The 18,096-nt window shown below is 44.2% G+C and overlaps 1 protein-coding gene across 2 annotated transcripts in view; it reads right to left on the reverse strand.

The window, feature by feature from the left end:
• MPZL1 (myelin protein zero like 1) overlaps positions 1–18,096 on the reverse strand; it is a 33,431-nt gene that overhangs the window by 13,361 nt on the left and 1,974 nt on the right. The window contains exons 1-2 of one of the 2 annotated variants that reach the window (XM_054270352.1): positions 6,205–6,510; positions 2,899–3,112 (exon numbers count right to left, since the gene is read on the reverse strand). In XM_054270352.1, the coding sequence (XP_054126327.1) occupies positions 2,899–3,112; positions 6,205–6,510 (520 nt within the window). Of the gene's footprint in view, positions 1–2,898; positions 3,113–6,204; positions 6,511–18,096 lie in introns of those variants that run through there. The other variant, XM_054270351.1, reaches the window with a different exon arrangement.

The following is an 18,096-nucleotide window of genomic DNA, read 5'->3' on the forward strand; positions in this document are numbered from 1 at the left end:
ACCTCCATCGAATCATCATAGAATTGCTGAGATGGAAGGGAAGTCTTGAGATTGTCTAGTCCAATCCCCTGCTTAAATTAAGCAGGGCCAAGTAGCACAGTTTGCTCAATGCTCTGTCCACTTTGGATTTGACTGTCTCCAAGGACAGGAGACTCTTCAGGCAACCCAGCTGTCATGGCTTGACAGTGGCCCTACACCAGGCACCATGAGAGTCACAGGCTCACCCTCCCCTGCCACAGGTGGGCAAAGGAGGGAAAAGGAAAAAAGTTAACAAAGGTTTCATGAGTGAGATAAGGACCAGGAGAAGCATTTCAAGGGCAAAACAGGCTCAACTTTAGCTGCAATGTGAAATGCATTAGTAACAGAGTCAGAGAAGGATACTGAGAAGTAAAATAAGCCCTTAAAATACCTTCTCCTCCCCAGCCCCTCCCTCCTTCCCACTCACAGCACAGAGAGACAGCATGGGGGTTTTGGTCAGCCCTTCACCAAGATTTTCTTCCACTGCTCAGGGAGTGGAATTCTTCTCCTGTGAGGCTGTGGGATCCCTCCCACGGGGGACAGCTCTCCACGAGCTTCTCCAGAGTGGCTCACTCTCACAAGCAGCAGCCAAACCACACCTGGTGCAACGTGAATTCCCCCACGGGCAGACTGTCCTCCCAGAACAGCTGTGACATCTCTCTTTCCATGGGGTACAGTCCTCCAAGGACAGGCTGCTCCAGCCTGCAAGCAGGGCCCTTTCTCTCCACCAGGTCTTTCACTGGATCACAGCCTCCTCCAGGCATCCACCCACTCTGGCATGGGCACCTCCTACAGGGGCTGTGGGTGGATCTCTGCCTCCCCTGTGGATCTCCATGGGCTGCAGGGGCACAGCTGCTTCACCAAGGCCTGCAGAGGAATCCTGGCTCTGGCACCTGAGCACATCCTTCCCCTCCTTCTCCACTCACCTTGGTGTCTCCATGTTGTTCCCCCTCATATAATCTCACCTCCTCCTCTTCTCTGTCTAGGAGCAAAAAACCCTGTGACCTTGTTTTGATTTTCTTCTTAAATATGTCATCACAGAGGCATTACCAGCCTCTCATGGGCCCAGTTTTGGCCAGCAGCATGTCCATCTTCTGGGCCATCAGCCATTGGGTCTGCTGGACACGGTGGGAAGCTTCCAGCAGCTTCTCACAGGAGATATCTTAGTGGTCCCCTGCTATATCCAAGCAGGCAGTGCCAAACCAATCCACTACCTACCATGTAGGTACTGCAGTGAAAAGCAGCTCAGTTAGTTTGGCAATTTTTTAAAATGACGCCACCATGGAACTTATTAAATGCTTAATGCAAAACCTAAAGCTAACCTATCATCTATCAGCTCATTTAAATGGGCAAAGAATGAATATGGCTTTGAACAGTTTATACCACCAGATGTACAATTCAGAACCATTAGAGGCACGCACAGTAAAAAACCAATGTGCACAAATGTCATCATGTATTTATTCCAATTGAAAACATTGCTCCAGCTCAGTTCAGGATGAGTTACAACCTATTACAAGAGCTTGGAAACACATTTTCAGTCATCCTAAAAATGTGAAGAGAACTGTTGCAGCATTTTCTCCAATGGTGAGAAGTGTTTCAAATACAGGGCTCCATTCAGAACCAGATTCTCTTCCAGGTGCCCCACCTATGGGGAAGCCAGCATGCAAGTCTGTTGAAAAATATCAGCTGAATTAGTGTACTGAGGTCAGTCTTAGCTGCTTAACCTGGACTAAAATCTGAAAAGGCTTTTCCAAGCCAGCCTGACTTTGCCAAACCAGCAGCTGCTTTACTGCTTCTTCATAGTGACAATCATTGTGAGAAAATAAACAGATCCTATTTTATACAGGCCTCAAACTTTCAAGAAACAGAAAGTTATAAGTGATAGCTGGACCTCCAGAGGTCCTGCTCAACCCAAACTGTTCCATGAAGAGAAAAATTAGGTAGAGATCTTGCCTAGATAAGAACATGGAATGACCTCCTGAGCAGGGGTACACACCTGCTCTAGCAGCAGAATCATTCCAATTAGGACACACAGACAGGTATCTTCCCTAACTTATTAAAACAAATGGAATGCTGCATCAGCGCTGCCATTTATGAACTCAACATTTATTCTTGTCCTTCCTGAATTATAAATTTGAAATGCAATTACTGTAACAACCATTTCATTGTACAAAACATCACCTTTTGGCTGACCTCAAGTTGAGCAATCCAATGTTTTGGATGATAAAGGCAAATAAAGAGCCAAATTGAGAAACAGAATCTTAGTGCTCTTCAACTGTGACAAATGTTGCCAAATGCTAACCAGAAGCCTCGTGTAACTACAAGTAGCCAGGCTCTGAGGTTTTTAGGAGCCACCATGGATTCTTTGAACACCTGAGTAAAAGAGACTGAATGCACACTCAACACAAATACCTTTGCATGGAACACAGTAGCATTTCACTTTCTGTCTGTTTGGATCAGATGTACAGTTTTGCACTCCATTAAGTATACCAGAAGGGTTTCAAGCAAGCAAGGGTTTTCTCCTTGCTCACCAGACTTCATAAGTCACCCTAACCCTTGAAGCAGCATAATGCAGGAAATATATTCATAGGACTTCAAAATGAGAAAATGTGTTTTCATTAAGCCTTCCATCAGCTTTTCCTAGTAATTGTTTAAACCACAGGAATCAGTGGGCATAGAGGAAAAGGGTATGACACACAATTTTAAAACAGCTAACAGATACTGGCTCCATTATTAGGACCTGGAAGAAGAGAATTAAAAACCAGTTGTTCCCTCCAGGCCACTCCCCCACCCCCAATAAAAGTGATTTAGACAAGGAATGGAGGGGGGAAAAAAACAAGTGAGAAGGAAAAAAATCATATAGGGTGAAGGAATGAATACCTTTCTCCACAACTCTAACTCGGATTTCTCCTGGTTTGACAACAATGTCAGGTGGGTTCTTGACATCACAAATGTACGTGCCGTTGTCCCGGAACTGCATGTTTGATATTGTGATAGAAGCATCTTTCTTGTTAAGATCTCCAGCCCAAGTGATCCTGTCTTTAAATGGTATGTCTTTTCCAGGGTATGACTTCCCATTAGAGTAATAGAAAAACTGCAGTCAAGGAAAAGAGGATACAAGAACAACCCAATTAGCAAGTACAGAGCCACTGTGCTTCTCCCACTATTCCAGCACTCTCCCAGAGCCAGCTGTGTTACCAAACCTCAGCCAGTAGCTGAGGTTTTTTCTCCTCCTGCCTCACCACTTCTGTGGTCTATCAAGTCTGCCTTGTTGCCTCTTGATAACACAACCATGTTTGTACCTCAATCACACCAGAACAAGAGACTGCCAGTTTCAGTTTTCTGCTGGTTTTGATTTGTTTTGTGGTTGGATTGGCTGGAGCTTTTTTCTGTTTTGCAGGGGACCGAGTTTTGCAGACAAGGAAGTGGGGGAAAGAAAACAACCTGGTAACCTGATAATAATTAAAGGACAGAACACTCCTGGAACACAGCCATCTGTCTTTCAGGCACAGGAAGCCGCCTGCATCCTAGCAGAAAAAGGATACCAAGTTTCCCATTTGTGTTTTGCTGTGTGTTACTTGCAACTAAAGCACAGCTAAATTAACATGCAATACTCTCCCTTCCTTCCACCCCCTCAGAAAATCCCATGACCAATTTAGAGTATATCTAGCTGTTTTGCAGAAACCTTCAGGTAACTAAATATAACTGTTTCCCAGTTTTTAAGTGACTAAGCTGCACATTGGCTCTGCATTCCCTATACATGACCAAAAATCTTGGAAGAATAAACTTCCTTAGTACAGGCTAAGGAGGAACTGAGTATTTCCTAACCATACCTGCCCAAAATTGGAATTTACAGCAGTAGAAGTGCATAGACTTCTACAGGACAACTCTGCCTTCAAACACATGGGATACCCTAAGAGAGGCATCAAGGCTGCAGGAGAATTGCAAGAGCACATTCTCTCTTAATTGGATATTCCACAGGACAGCAAAGTAAATCTCATCAGGAATCAAGCTGAATTCCCTTCAGTTCAGTCTCCAGAGAACAATGAAAGAAATTCAGGACAATATTCCAGCCTCCTCTTCCTCCTGCCTTATTTACAAAGCAGTGGCTCTGCCACAGAACAGCCTGCCTACTGCCCCATATTTCCATTCAAGTCACCTTCTATCCTTTTTCCTGCCCTTGATCTCAGGTTTGCTATTCCAACACCCTCTCTATCAGACCTGCAGTCTGAATATCAGGCCTTATCACTTGGCAGCACAAATCTTGTTCAGATCAGGTATGTGCACATCATGGCCATCTGTCCGACTTGCAGGCAATCTTATTTGTTGTCTACAGATTAACATAAATTCAATGAAGTATTTCATGTGGTGGAAAGCTGGCAAGCACACAGCCAGCTGTCAACATTTTGGAGGGACCCTGCATCAGTCTGCAGCTTTTCCAGCTGGATTGTAACCTTTAACACAGCAGCACTGCATTACCACACCCCTGTGCACAGGGGAAGCCATCCCACTGAAGTCTAAAATGCCAGAGGCAGATTCCTCAGCTCTCTAGATGTCCTGACCTGGGGGAGGAGAAATCACAAAGTAAAACATGTCCTGAAACAGAAGTGAAGTGCCTGAAGCCATCCCTTGCCTGTGGTGGAGTGAGATGAGCCTTTGGAACATGTGGTGAGGGGAGGGGACAAGCAGGAGAAGCTCCCAGTCGAGGCAGCTTCACCACATGGCCACAAGATTGCCAGTGTGATTCCAAAGGGACACAGATCACCCTTGTAAAGAGAAGCATGGGCTTACCTCAGACATAAGCTGAGCATGAGATTGGTCTTTCAAATTCACACCCACCAAGCTATGCAACGCCATGACTCAGGCTCATAAACAAACATCCCCTCTACACTTCCCCAGACCCTCCAAAGAAACAGGGAATTGACATCAAATTATGCTGGGTCCCTGCAGCTCAAAGAAAATTTGCTTTTCTTTCAGTTGTGCTGATGGCTACATCCAGGTGGAACACCAGAACTGACTTCAATTCCAAAAACAATGTTATGTGCTGAAGCTGTATTCCTACAAGTGAGCAGTGATGCAGAAAGGGAACGGCAGAACAGGATATATGGGGAGCGGAAATGCACCAACAGATGGCTTCTCTTCACCCATCCTGTCCAGCACTGGCAGGAAATGTGCCCCACTTCCCTTACTTCTCCCCAGCTCCTGCTTTGGAGTTGGGAAGAGCTCCCTCTTCAAAACTAAATATTTACTTCACTGAGAATTCAGAAGCTTGTCCTTCAGAACTCTGTACACCGAGCAAGATGCTCACACACTGGTTTTGACCATCTCTGAGCACTGAAGAGCTCCTAGAGTTTACATGAGCTCATGTCTGTGGCAGAGGGAGGGAGACAAACACAAACAGGCTGAGCAACCTGCTGTCCCCACATCTTCAAAGGCGTCCCAGAGTTCCATGTTCTGCTTCCTCTAAATTCTCATTCACTACAAGGAACAAGAAAGAAGCACAAGTGTCTGAGGAAGGAGAGGAAGAAGACAGCTATCAACCTACCAAAGCCATTTCTTTGAAGATTTACATCCAAAGGATATGAGCCCCCTTGGGCCCAATATACAGGAACTGAGCCATGACAAATATTATTTGCCTAAGTTCCTTGCTAGCCTGATTTTTCATTCGTCAAGTAACTATAATATGAGGATATAACTGCTTCCTGATTTGAGCTATTCAATTCTTTTCTGAAACCAGGGAGACTGGTCTTACTTTAAACCCTCTCAAACAGAGGCTATACAGTACACAAGCAAAACAAACAATACACAATGCAGGACTGCAATTACAGAGGTAATGCAAATTCTCTGACTGCTATGTTCAGCCAAATGCAAAAGGATGGAGGATTTACAAGATTCCTAGATGCTCATCTACCTCATAACGTACAGCTTCCATGTCAACATCCCTCTTTTAAGAATAACAGAGTAACTAGAATATTCTGTGGTCACTGCCCACTGCAGTCTTGGCAGAGATCTAGCAATATTTTCATACAGCACTATAAAAGCTCCCTAAAATCACAGCGATGGAGATAAGGCCCACGAAGGAGGGTCCAATCCATATCTGCTTCCTCCTTAGCACCAACCAGAAGACCAGAGCTCAGCTATGCCAGCCTCCCCTCCCAGGTGTGCTCCCCTCCAGCCATTGCTTACTGAGATACGAGTGGCTGCTCCCTCTGGCTGGAAGCTCCAGGACACAGATGCTGCACTGCTGATCACCTCTACGGATGTGAACGTGCACGGCAGCTTGGCGTCCGTCCCGTTCTCCACAAACATCTCCTCCGGGGTGTTCACCTCCACTGCTGACACTTGCACTGCATGGCAAAGGGAAGAAAGGAGGAGAACAAGACACATCAGTGCTGCTTTGAGAACGAGCAAGTTCACATCACACTGCCTACAGGGGCAGGAGACAAGAGGCATCAGTAACTCCTGCGTCGGGTGACTGCACAGACATTGCATTATACCTGCAATCAAACAAGTACAGAGTAGGCCAAGCACATTCACTTCTCCTTCCTTGTATTATCTGTGACAGGATGTTTTCCACTCACAGATGTTTCCCCTACAACACTTTGTGGAAGTCAATTCTATGGTGCAAGGGATGAGTTTAATGCTTTTTCGTACCAGCTGACAGCAGGCATTGTAATAATTAAGCCTCATCAGAGGAACTAACAGCCTGGCCCAGCTATTACTCAGTTTCCTTTCTGGCACACATCTTGTTTCACATCTCCAGATTTTCCTAGCTGTAGGTAAAACAAAGGCTCACCTCCAGAAAGCTGAGGAGCAAACTTCTCTCACTTACAGCTATGCCTCTACTCCTGCTCTCTGCCATGCTCCCAGGTCTGCATGTGCAAGGCCTCACAAATAATCTCTGTTATAGTTCAGAAGCACAAGAGTAGTTTAATTTTTTTCTACCTTCTGCACAGCAAGCAGACCACAACCACCCCCTAAATTTAAAGTAATCAGTGTTGATATTGTGCTTGCACTGGTAGTTTTCCTAACAAGTCATATTCATGATGATTTAGAAAACATGTTGAAGATATGCTTTATCTAGCACCTTCTACACTGCCAAGGCACTATCCCTATCTAGATTTACACAGATACATCTCTACATTCATTCAGATTTATGTAGAAAAGCAAAGCATGATCTTGGGACATCACAAGAGAATGTCAGTGCTCATGTCACATCCACGTGAAAGCAAAAATCATGTCAGGTCAGTGCAGGTGGGTGCATATGAAATGTGTGTTCCTGGTACCTCAAATGTAAGTTTTGATTTTTATTAAACTATGATTTTCAGCACAGAGATGGTAACAGCAATCTACTTCTGTTCATAGGAGTCTATGTTTCTGGGCTGAAGCACCTTAAATCCCCTTGTTAGAACAGCAGAACAAACCTTCCTGCTCCATCAGTACTTCAGCTGATTTGCTTCTCAGTTTTGAATAAAGTAGCTCATACTAGGCAGACCAAACAGAAGGATGCAAGTTGAAGACTGTTCAGATAAACTAAAGAAAAGAAAAACCCACCTGTTGTACTTTGGACCTGATTAACATAGAAGATTTGATAATCAAGATGCCTTGGCAAGAACAAACAGAGCTTTGAAGACTACCAGAAGATTGAATCAAGATTGGCTGGCAGGAAGACTGAATCAACTTCTGCAAGCAAGACATGTTGCAAACTGTATGAGTTTATTTATGGGATGACTAACCAATCATTGTAGTGAAAAATTACTAGCCTTCCTAGATGGCATATAAGCATATGTAGTCCACAATAAATTTGGATTCTGATCACCACTCAGTCCCCTGTCTCTCATGATCACCAATACTCACCTACCTTAGTCCTTAAAACATGAAGTTTGAGTTTTTAGTCAGTGACAGCAAGCAGCTCTGCAGCCCTCAGAAGTTGGACAGCAAACACCTGACAGAATGGGCATGCAAGCAGGGGTGGGAGGAGCACATCACAGTAATTGCAATAACCAAAACCAGAAGAAACCATTCATTAATTCTGCTGCTCAGACCCCACACTGTTCACTTCCAAAATTCACTAACTCCTCTGTCCCATCAGGTTCTCTCTTGATACCTCAAGATTCTCCTCTCATCACTGCTCTCATTTCCAAGAGAAAAAGCACCCAAAGGGGGTGGGGAGTAGGGATGGTGAATTTTCCTCATGAGGTTTTTTCAGAGCTTCCTTTCTCTTGTACATACTCTGACTATGGGCCAAAAAATATTCTCTTGTAAAACAACTACCAAACATTTATTTGGAACATACAAAGACTTCTAGCAACCAAATTAAATGAACTGAGAGCTGCTGTGCTTTATGTATTTTTTCCAGCTAATAGTGTAGAAAAGAAAAATAAAATAAAATCCATTGTAGTAAGTCCAAACCACAGAACAAACCTCTCTTTCAACCATAAAATAAGCAAGATGCCCTCAGTATTCGTGTAGGAAGAAAAGAGCCTGCACAGACACTGTCTGCTTGTACACGGTACAGAGAACTCCTTGCCACACACAGGCAGTGGGTAGCACAGATCTGCCTAATCTAAAGAAGTCACTGTTCTCACTAGAACTGTAGTGAAGCAAAAAAAAAAAAAAACCAAAAAAAAAGGACTTCTCCCTACTTCTTCCCTAGTCTGGGGAGGAAGGAACTGTGTAATCCTGTACACATATTTCTATCAAGTTATCAAGTTTAATTTTCATCTGTCCTATTGCTGGCTCAATTTAATGTTCCTCTTTGCTGATTTCTCCCCTCTGCCTCTTTCACGGCTTCAAAAATTGTTTTCCTGCTTCTGTTGCCTTACAGCATGAGACACAGGCTCCTTAAATCATAACCTGACTATTTGGCAGAGAGACCTCAAGATTTGTCAGTTGTTCACCCTCAGCCCTCTGATCCCATACTTTTACTGATATGGTGGCTGTTCCCACTGCCTTGAACTCTTTGGCCTCCTCTGTCATAATAAAATCCACATGGATCATCTCCAGCTCTAGCTCTTTTCCTCCTCTTTGCACATTTACCAGGATTACATCCACCTTCCAGCTCCTACACCCATATAAATATTCCAGTTGGAGAAAGTTGAATTTTGAGTCATATTTCAGTCACACTTAGCTACTGCTCTATTCCTCAAGCTTACTCAGCCTTAGTTCCTCTCAAGAGGAAAAAATGATCACAGGAAACTGTCTGAGAGAGAAGAGTGCTTTAGGAAGGGAAGGTCATCAAGGTACAAAGAGCAAAAATAAATATTTGCTCTTCTCCCATGCATCCTCCTTGATCCCATCACCCTGTCCAACTGCCCATAGCTCCACTATTTCCTTCTGAACATCTCATTTAGCCTTCAGTTGCTTTTATTCTTTTCAGCAGAAAAATGGCTCTCATTTTCTCACCTATCATCAAAATAATTTGAAAAAAAAAACCACCTGTGCCTCTTCAGCCATTTATTTTAAATCTCTAGTGTTGTTCACTCATATTCCTACTAACTTACTGATCTTTTCTTATTTTTCCACCACAGATCTTCATTCTTCACCAATGTTCTCTCTACTCTCAGGTCTCTCTTTGCTCAGTATCTTGCCTCAGAGACCTCATCTGCCCAACAAGTTCAAGCTCCCATCCCTGCACTGACTGCTCAGATCTGTGTCTCTGCTCAGGATCTGTCTCCTTATGCTCTAAGAACAGCCTCAGACTGACATCTTTGTCAGTGCTGTCAGCTCACACTAAATGGGACTAAAGCAGAGCTCAGAGCCCTCCACAACTGCTTTTACCACCATGGACCTGCCATGTGTCTCTCCAACTCAACACCTGTGCAGCACTTCTGACTTTGAACTCTTCCCAGGTCAAGGCAGAGTCTTTCAGAGTTTCCAGTCACCTGTTCAGCTGACACCAGAGTAAAACCTCCAGTTTGTACCTTGGCCTTCATTATTGTGATGTCCTTTTTGCTCTGGACAGATGGACAGTTATTGGTCATGATGAGAAAGACTGACTGGTGATCAAAATCCAAATTTACTGTGAACTACACATGTTCATATACTATTCTAGGAAGGCTAGTAATTTTTTACTACAATGATTGGGTTGATCATTACATAAATAAACTTACACATTTTGCAACACCTCTTGCTTGCAGAAGTTGATTCAATCTTCTTTCCTGTCAGCCAGTCTTGATTCAGTCTTCAAAGCTCTGTTCTTGCCAAGGCATCCTGATGATCAGATCTCTTATGCTAATCAGATCCAAAATACTCTGTCTTGGGTGCCCCAACAGACAGTGCCAGAGCAGTAAGTGCTGCAGCTCCTGGTAACCAAGCTGCTCCAGGGGTGACATCACATGTGCAAGATCACTGCTAGTGGGAATGACACCAAGCACCCATCCCTGTTTCAGTATGAACACACTCTTGTCCCCAACCACATTATAGTATTGGTCTCATCCAAAACTTTTCAAATCCTAACTGTAGCACCTCCTCCTAAATGCTGTCCCTCAGGCTTGGGAGGATCTGCTCAAAACCTGCAAAATCCTTTCACTTCCTTGGAGCCCCCCAAAGCAAGTGGTAACTGCATCTGTATGAATCCAACAGTGCCTAAGCTGCCAGTGCTTGGAGATCAACACCTTTTAAAACTGAACTCATCTTTTCCTACTTTTACTTGTACTCCCTGGTTGCTAGCACTTGCCTCCGTGATTTTTTTTGTAAATATTTTGGGCAAGAATTGTTTTTATTCTACATTTTTATGTAGAAATATGGTTGACCATTTGGTTTGGTAGCATATCACAAAGAAATTCTTCTGTGCACCAAAGTTTTACACTAATTTACACGTAGATAATTAAAACTTCTTTGCAGACCACTGTTTCTACTGAGATTATGGATCCAATGAAAACATTATTTTAATTAATACTGTGAACACACCAAAATAAACTCAATTCCCCTGCATTCAACTCAATTTGATCACTAAGAGACCTAACAAACCAAGAACACAAACAGCTAGCCCTGTAATCACAGGCATGTTATTTCTACCAGCACAAACACAGCCCACATGGAAACTTTCCTCACACTGCTAAATACAGGATGCTTATGGCTGCTACCATTCCCATCCTACTCCAGCAAGAGTGTTATTCCCCTCTTTTTGAAATGGCCAATCATCAGTTTATTAATTAATACAAGCAACTTGCTTTGCTTATCTTAAAGGCACCTGGTAGTACAGCCATGTATACAATTTATAAATGAAGTCGCTTATGGATGTGAGGTCTTGACAACATTCAGTGTTTCAGCGTCTTTCAGAAAATTCAGGGTTTCATTATCTTCACTCTGGTCTCCCCAGCAGCCCAGAAGTTTCATCAGAAAGAAGGATGTGCTTTTTTCTAAGGGCCTAAAGTCACAAAAACAATACACACTTGAGAATCGGTGCTTTCATTAACAAATACTCTTACTCAATGTCAAGTGTCTTGTGAAACACCTCCTGTTGACAGCATTCTCAACTAGGGTTGCATGGCATTTAGTCCTTTCCCCCACGAAGCAGCTGCCCTGTACAATCAGCATGAAACAACAGCAGCCAGACCCCTACAAAACACCCCAGAAAGCCAGAACAAAGTTACAGCCCCCAACTGCAACCACAGGCACTTATGTCCCCCCAGACCATTTCTTCACTGTGGATAAAACACCTGGTGGAGAAGCCTTGGCTTTCCTGCCTTAGTAGACAGTAGACATGCCAAAATTGTTCCTGTGAAACTGCACAAGATCTGTTAAAGCACCCAGATGCTGGACAGAACTTCCACACAAAGAGTTCCTTCACATCATTTAGCCTTGACAGAAAAGCAGAACCCATGCCTTCCACCCAGGAGCAAGCCATGGTGTACTTCACAAGGACAACACCACACAGGTATTGAGAGGCCACATGTGTCCAGCCCCTCCTCATGGAGACTGTCCCTGCAGGCCCCCTGTCACCATGGTCTTTATGTCTGCACTCCATACATTTACACAGGACACAAAGGAAAACAGCTACAGAAACCATGACTAGACAGAGTCACACCAACCAAATCTAAGTTTCAAAGCAACAAAAACTAAATTCCATTGCCTCGAAGGAGGACAGAAGAGTTAAATTTCACTCTCAAATGCCAGTTCACCAGAACAGCTTTTAGCTGCTGCCACAGCATCTCCCCAGGTTGCCAATCTTGTCAGGTAACCCAGGCTGCTGGAGGAAACAGAGCTTCCTGTCTCCAGTAACACATTCCTGCAGCTCCAGGAACCAGAAAGCACAGCTGTGACACCCAGCCCATGAACACCTACCACCTCCTGTCACCATGCTGCTGGAAACCTTCATCCCCCAAGCAGAGACAAGCATCTGCTAAAGAAACATTCACTTTCTCCTGGCCTCTTTGCACATGCAGCAAAGCACTGCCTGACTCAACAATGAGGGAAAAAAATAGCATCTTGTCACCCCAAGTGAAAGGAAAGCAGTTTCTCTGAGAAGTCTTGAGCAGGCTGTGGCTAAGCTGTCAAAGCAGATAATAACATCCATGTATCTCAGCCCTCCATACCTCCATGCACCTACTCTGACAGGACTTAAAAGACAAATCTCCAGAGCCACCAAACTTTGGTACTTCCTTCTCCTCCCACACCTCAGGGTCAGCTTTTGGCATGTTCTCATCCATATGACGCAGAGCTGCTCATTGTTCTGCCAGGGAGCAGCAAAAAAAAACTATGCTGAGATTTACTTTCAAAGCCCATGCTTTAACCAGAAATTAGCAGAATGAGAAACAGCAAAAAGTGCCTGAACTCCCTTGCCAGGCAACAGATTTCTTGTTCAGTCCTGAGGAAATAATTTCACTGCTACATCACTCTCTCAACTCTCTCATCTCATAAAACAGAGATGCTTGTAAAGGTGCTCAGAACCATGAACAAGCAGTGTAGCTGCACAGCTTCATGCTCCTGTTACAGCACCACTCACATGTCAGGTTTGGGCAGATACTCAGTCTCGAGGCAAGTAACTTGTGGTTACTTCCAGTGCTTTTCCCTGGGGATCACACAGCAACAAACACTCCCCTGCCTGTGCTGCAGGCTGGGACACCAACCAGCAGCTCAGGTACTTTCCAAACCACACATTGCATTTTTCTGCTCAACAGCCCTGAAGTGGTTTTCCTTCCATGCCCAAGTAAGTTTACAAGAGCTGCAATGCAAGTAAACAGTTCTTGTTGACAAAGCCAAACCAAAAGAGTGGAGAACCCAAAGGGGGCAAGTTAAGTAAAGCTGTTCAAAGTGCAAAGGGTACCTGGAACAGCTGATGGCAGCTCTTCTACCTCTAAGCCTGCAATACCAACAGAGCCACTTAAAAACATAGCACATTATTTTCTGGACACAAGTAAAGATGCCAGAAAATGGGAACACAGATTACAGAAAGCCAGAAAAGACAGAAAAGTCTCCTTGAAATACACCAGATTTTTCCCCACAAATAGGGAATGAAGCTTACTTAGCTAAAGATCTGAGAGGAACTGAGAAAACATCTCAACACATGGCAGAGAGAATAAAAAAAGCATCCCACCATCACAAGCATTTCCTAAAATTGCTATAGCAATCCACTAAAACTGTCACAACTACTAAGAAAATGAGAGTATTAAGGATCAGAAGTTGTAGACTAAAAAACCACAACCAAACAACAGCAAAACCCAAATCCATGGAGTGGACAGTAGAGACTGACATATTGCTGGCTGGGACAAAAGCTTCCCTCCAGGCTTTTTTCTTTTTTGGGTTATTAATACCATCTCAAGTGAAATTATGTTAAAAACATCAGTCATGTTGCCAACTGCTGATGGCATGCAGCATCTTTTTGACAAAATCCATCATTAGCAGCATGGGAACCACCAATTTCCAAAACAAACCAGGCAGTGGATACACAAAGGATGTGGATACACTGTATGTTCATGGGGACACACAGTGCAAAGCCTACACATCAGACATAGGGAGCTGCCCTTTTCCTGACCCTTTTACAGTAACCAATTCACAAAGCTGCAACCAGCTCAGTCCATACACAGCAAGAAACATCTGCAAAAGCTGCACTTTGCACCATCCAAGGTATCATTAGCATTCCATGAGCATTCACTCCCACCTGCCATCATTCCTGAACCAGAATCATGCCCATCTCTTGCCAAGCGAGCACAGAATTTTTTCCCTGTATACAGAGAGACTCAATTAAAACCTCTTAAATAAAATGCTACCATTTAACTGAGCAGTAAGAAAAATGAAATTACATCACTGAAGTGATCACCCTCCTCAGCTGAGAGGGTATTCATGCAGCCAATCTGTTCTGGTGTGACTAGAGCTTACTTCAGCAGTTCAAGCCAATCCAAAGCCCTTGGAGGACCAGATTCCTTACTGATCCATGGACTGCTGAGCATCTGCAGCCAGCTCTGGCACCAAGCTTGCAGCAATCTCACATTTACTTGCTACTGAACTGCTGAGCAAACTCATAACCAGCTATAACCTGCAGCAGCACAACCACAAAACCAGAAGGAAAAGCCCATGCTAAATATTTCAAAGCATTGTTCCACAAGAATTTGTCAGTGGTGGTGCCAATTTAAATAGCTCACATGCACAGTCAGAATGAGATGAATCTGATCAGGAACTCATCTGTGTTCAAAACAGCCCTTTCACCATTGTTTGCTTTCAAACCAGACCAACACCCTAGCCCAGTCCACTGTACACTGTTTGTACAACTGAGGAGGGTTAGGAAGCACCAAGCTGGAGCCTATTCAGCTGCTTTTTCCCAGGAACACTTCCTTTGTGAAGAATTTATGGCCTTCCTCATAGCACACTACATCACCTTCCCAGTTTACACGTGTGGTGATTTCTACAGCCATCCCTTGGACTGGAGCAGTGCCTTCCACCCTGCCAGACCTTGATCTCAACACCTCCTGACACAGAAACCAGTCAGATTCCAAAACTCCTGCTGCACATGCAGCTTTATGGAATTTACTACCAAGTGGGAGCCCTGATCACCACCTTTCACTTGCCCACATTACAAAAACAAGTTACTGAATAACAGGTGGCTTGCAGCCAACAGTAAATGCCTCCAGCAATGGCCATTTCACCCACCTGGAGATGACCTGCCCTGATTTACCTCCACCTCATGAGCTGAAAGCACCACCAAGCACTGACAACTGCTACACTGCCCAGAGTTTAACCCTCCCTTAAGGATCAGAATCTCAATCTGCTTTGAAACACAAAAGGTAGGGTACAACCAGTGTTTCCAGGCAAGCTCCCTTCATGCCCCTTAACACCAGTATGTAAAACATCAGTAAATGTACCACAAAGCATCTTTCTCTGCAGGGCTGGAGGAAAGGGAGCTCACAAGAACAACTACAGCCTTCCAGCTCTCCTCATGCACTTTAAGCCAAAATCCAGCAGCAGCAGCACTGAGTGCAAAGTGCCAACTCAACAGACACATAAAAATGCAGGAGCTGAGGCACAGCAGGCAAAGGGAACAATGTACAAGGACTGGGGGCAAACCCCAGCAGGCAGCTCAGCCCTGCACAGCCCCTCACTCACACCCCCAGCGAGACCAGGGAGGGAACTGGAAGTGTAAAAGTGCAAAACTCGAGGGTTAAGATTAAAACAGTCTAACAGGGAAAGCACAAGGCATCACCCATCAGCTTCCATCAGCAGGCAGGCGGTCACCACCTCCAGGAAGGAAGGGCTCTGTCAGGCATAACAGTGACCTGGAAGACAAATGCTGTAATTCCAAGCAGCCCCTTCCTCCTTTTCCCAGCTTTCCTTGCTGACCATGCCTGCTGTGGTGCCCCCCCAGCCCATCTGCTGGCAGGGAGGGGTGACAAACAAAAGAGGCCTTGGGGTGTGCAAGCCAATGCAAAACAAGCAACCAATGCAAAACATTGTTATGGAGGCTCTTTTCACCAGATGTCCAAAACTTAGCACCATCCAAAATTAATTCTGTCCCAGATTAGTACCAATACATTTATTTGATATAAACATTTTCCAGGTTTTTTTTTTTTAAAAAAAGCTTATTCAGGACAAGTAACAGAATAGCCCTTTAAAGATAAAAGAGATTGTGAGGCAAAAACTTTCTTTCAACCTGCTCAGCAAAAAGTACTGGTGTTTACCCTGCCTTAGGATGCATTGCCACATCATCTGTGCTGTGGGTACTGCTTACTGTTAAACCCTAATCTGAGTAAACACTTGCTTTTCCACATGACTGCTGTTGGAGATAACAGTGAATCACTGCAGTTAGAGCTCCCCAAGTCTCTTTGCTGGCAATAAAGCCAGTTCAAAACTTCTTGTCCTCTCCTGGCACAGCCTTCTCTCACACAAGACATTCACATCCTCTCCATTGTGCTAATCACTTCTTGTGGGGTGCCACTAACCCAGACCACTGAAATAATACAGACAAACAAAGCACACACAACAAAACAAAACAGAAAACAAAAGGATAGATGCCATAAGGATGTTAATGTTTTCACACACAGAGCTTCCAGCTTTCTGATGTATTCCTAGGATATCCTGAGTTAGCATTCAATAGTTCAAAAATGCATTTTCTTGCATACCAGGGTGTTAATTTTGTTATCTACATGCAGGTATATTAATGTATGCCATACATGATGAAACCACATCACATCACAGCACACTTGGAGAACTCCCACTACAGGGGCTAACAGTAAGTTCTGGATAGATGACCTGATGATGATCTATAGGTCACTTCTCCAGAAAAACAGTTACCCTTTAGAAACTACTCAGACTACAATCTTTCGAGACAAACAGCACAGGACAACACCAGGTTTCATTTTTTTGTTCTTCCATCTCAAGTCTGTATGGGACACAGGATATCCAGCACTAGTCAGGACAAGATGGGTCCACAGACAGGCAGGGGAATTGCTGTTTAATACAATTCATTCTAATTAATTGCATTAAACAGGCAACACAGCTATGCTATTAGTCACACAATTAATTGTCAGAGACAGTCTGCTGGGTAGCTGGGGCCAAGCAGCATCTGTCTATGTTACCTCATTTTATCACCCAAACATTAAGGTACAGACTTTTCAACATACTCAAGAACTTTTTGCTGCTGCTGCTGCTGCCAGCAAGGTGAGCTGGGAGTTTGTGCAGCTTTTGCCTTTGCAGAACCCACTGAGCAGAGCAGGCAAGGCACTTTTCCCACCTGCAGCATCAGTGGGCTGAGCTTAAAACGACTAACAGCTTCTGACTACAGGAATTCTGACTAAAGCTGGCACAGGCACCAAGTGAGCACTGCAACCCTGACTTACACTGTTATTTTCAGGAAACATTTCAAGCAGCAACTGAAATGAGCTCCAAGCAGTAACAGGCACTTGAACTATTCAACATCTCAATGCTCTGCTTGTTACTGACCCATGTGGATGTGCCCACGTGCACTTGTGTGAGTGTGTATAAAAGGGGTGCTAGGAGAAAATTAATTTCAAAAATGATCAAGCTTTGTTGGTATCAAAAAGAAAAATAAAAATATCATAGTTATTCTTTGCAGTAATATCTAGATATTTTTGAGACTATCAGGAGTAATGAGGCACCACCCTCAAGTCAGACACAGGCAGGATACCACTTCAAGTCATAATTACATGGCTTACAAATGCACAATTGCAAAATACTCCATTTTCTTGATACTCTTGGCTGTTTGCTCCAGGCTCGCTCATGCACAGAAGAGATTATACCTAGATTAACCACTTATGCTACAAAATGTCCCCAGAATCACAGACAGCACATCTGACAATGATCCTTCACTCTTGAAGGACTGGGGTTTTCAGATGACTGAGCATAAAGAAGCAAGATCAACTCCTACCCCACACATGCAGGGGCACACAAGAAAATAATCCTAGAACTGTGTTATCTGTGCCTAGCTGTGAAGCAAGCAGGCTTGGCAGAGCAGGCTGTGGTGTTTAATGGGGCCTGCAGAGCAGAGCACCCTGAGCAATATTCCCGTCTCACTGCAGGCTCCTGGCCACAGGAGCAGATGAAGAGGGAGCAGCCACGTGTGCAGCACATCACACACCACACCTGAGCCAGGGAGCAGCACAGCCCTCTGCAAACACCACTCCT

The sequence above is a fragment of the Melozone crissalis genome, unplaced genomic scaffold (genome assembly GCF_028551555.1).
Source record: "Melozone crissalis strain CALT ecotype California unplaced genomic scaffold, PUWL_Pcris_2 ptg000009l_1, whole genome shotgun sequence".
NCBI classification, from domain to species: Eukaryota; Metazoa; Chordata; class Aves; order Passeriformes; family Passerellidae; genus Melozone; species Melozone crissalis.